Source organism: Austrofundulus limnaeus, unplaced genomic scaffold, assembly GCF_001266775.1.
Source record: "Austrofundulus limnaeus strain Quisiro unplaced genomic scaffold, Austrofundulus_limnaeus-1.0 Scaffold1084, whole genome shotgun sequence".
NCBI lineage: Eukaryota > Metazoa > Chordata > Actinopteri > Cyprinodontiformes > Rivulidae > Austrofundulus > Austrofundulus limnaeus.
Window position 1 is genome coordinate 63,328 of NW_013953486.1, and position 1,870 is coordinate 65,197.

Genomic DNA, 1,870 nt, shown 5'->3' on the forward strand with positions numbered 1-1,870 from the left:
AATAATAACACACTGGTGTTACATTTTAACACTGTTGAAATGTTAATATAACACCCAGTATTGTTGAATATTAAACACTGGCTGGTGTTAAATTAACAAAAAAAAAATGAGTGTTAAAATTTAACACTTTCACAAATGTTATTTAACACCAGCAAGTGTGGACACATATAGACACTTTGTTGGTGTTGAAATTAACACTGTGGGTGTTAAATTAACACTGGCATTTTTGCAGTGTTATGATTAAATGCAGCAAAATAAACTATTTCAAAGGTAACAGATCTTTGTAATACTTTACATAATAACTTTAATTGCTGGATGTTCGGCCCCTGAGCTGTTGACCTGCAGTAACTGTGGCCCCCAGAGCAGTTTAGTTGAATAGCCCTGCTGCACCGCATTGTGATGCCACATGAAAGCAACAAAACGCACACCTTAGTCCTAACCCAAACACGGTACTCCTGGGGACTGGGATTTGGGCCCTGTCAGTACTGGCAGTGTCCCCACAAGACGTGTATCCAAAAATATGGTTCCCACAAGGTAGTAAATACATGGTGCACACACACGCACTAATCCTTTGTTATGAGTGGCTGCGCAGCCAACAGTCAAAGACTTTCATCATGTGGAGAATTCTGCAGGTTTATAAAAAATAATCTTCTGGTGACGAGTTTGCACTCATAACAAACACAAACAACTGTGACTCATCAAACACACATGGCTGCATGTGACACTTAATACAAATTACACACATATTCACACAAGACTCACTGATTATGGTCCTGTGTCACCATTTGGATTTATTAATATTAGTCTAGCAGCTTGTATAGTTGACAAGCTCAGAATAATTTATTGATTCACACTTATTTTAAAAGGTAAATGTACACAATGCCAATAAAACTACAGTTTTAAGATATTTGGTAAATTGAGCCTTGCGTTAAATAGGGGAAAAATGAGAAGCTTGTATTTTTTATTACTGTTTGTGCGCATGGACCAGCAGTTTTAACACGGTATGCGTACAAAAGACAAAAAGGCAGTGAGTGTGTGTGTTTTACCTTGCTGTCAATCTCGCTGCTCCCTAGAGCGGTCTGGATGACGTAGAGCAAAGCGTCAGTTAGACCCTCGCACTCCCTCATCCTCCTCCGAGCTTCCTCTCCAGCGGAACTCACATTCCTGTTTCACACACACGTAGAGAAACACACATCTCATTAATATATTAAAAGTTCAGCGTTCCTTATAAGAATGCTTATCACCTGCAGGCTTTGAAACCCAAGTTTTAGACTAAGGATCATCTCGTGTAGCCGTTTCGATCAATTCTTGAAACTAAAGTCATGCGCAATATCCTGCATTACAAATGCTCTTCTTTATTTTCCAATAAAATTTGTGGCACATCTGCCCTTTTTACTGCACAAAATGAAACATCTCCTTGTCCGTTGGCACAAGAGCGTAGACAAACAAAAACAATGAGGTGTCGGAAAGAGGACGTGAATACGAAAGTAAGAGTCGGTGAGGTACAGACAGAGAGAGGKGGTCTAATACAGGCAAGAAAGGCGAACTGGAGAACGGTGATGAAAGAGGGATGGAGAGAAGGAAAAGAGAGTGACTAAAGGGAGAGGAAAATAGAGAGGGGCGAGGGAGAGAAAATTTGAAATTGAGGATAATAATGGGAGAAGGAAGGAGTAAGAGGAAAAGAGAGCAGGTGGTCGGCGATATAAACCCGCCATGAAATATTCAATCTTTAATCAGACTCCCAGCATTCCCTAACGAGGCGTGAGAAAGATGAATTAGCTCTTCGAGTTTAGGGAGCTGAGCCACTCTGAGTTCTCTCTCTCTCTCTCTCTCTCTCTCTCTCTCTCTCTCTCTCTCTCTCTCTCTCTCT

The 1,870-nt window shown here is 40.7% G+C and overlaps 1 protein-coding gene across 2 annotated transcripts in view; it reads right to left on the reverse strand.

Annotated features, from left to right (window-relative positions):
• Positions 1-1,870, reverse strand: part of LOC106534070 (catenin delta-2) — a gene marked incomplete at its 5' end in the record, with an annotated part of 41,868 nt that overhangs the window by 22,816 nt on the left and 17,182 nt on the right. For both annotated transcript variants that reach the window (XM_014030583.1, XM_014030582.1), the window contains 1 exon segment: positions 1,047-1,164. In XM_014030583.1, the coding sequence (XP_013886037.1) occupies positions 1,047-1,164 (118 nt within the window).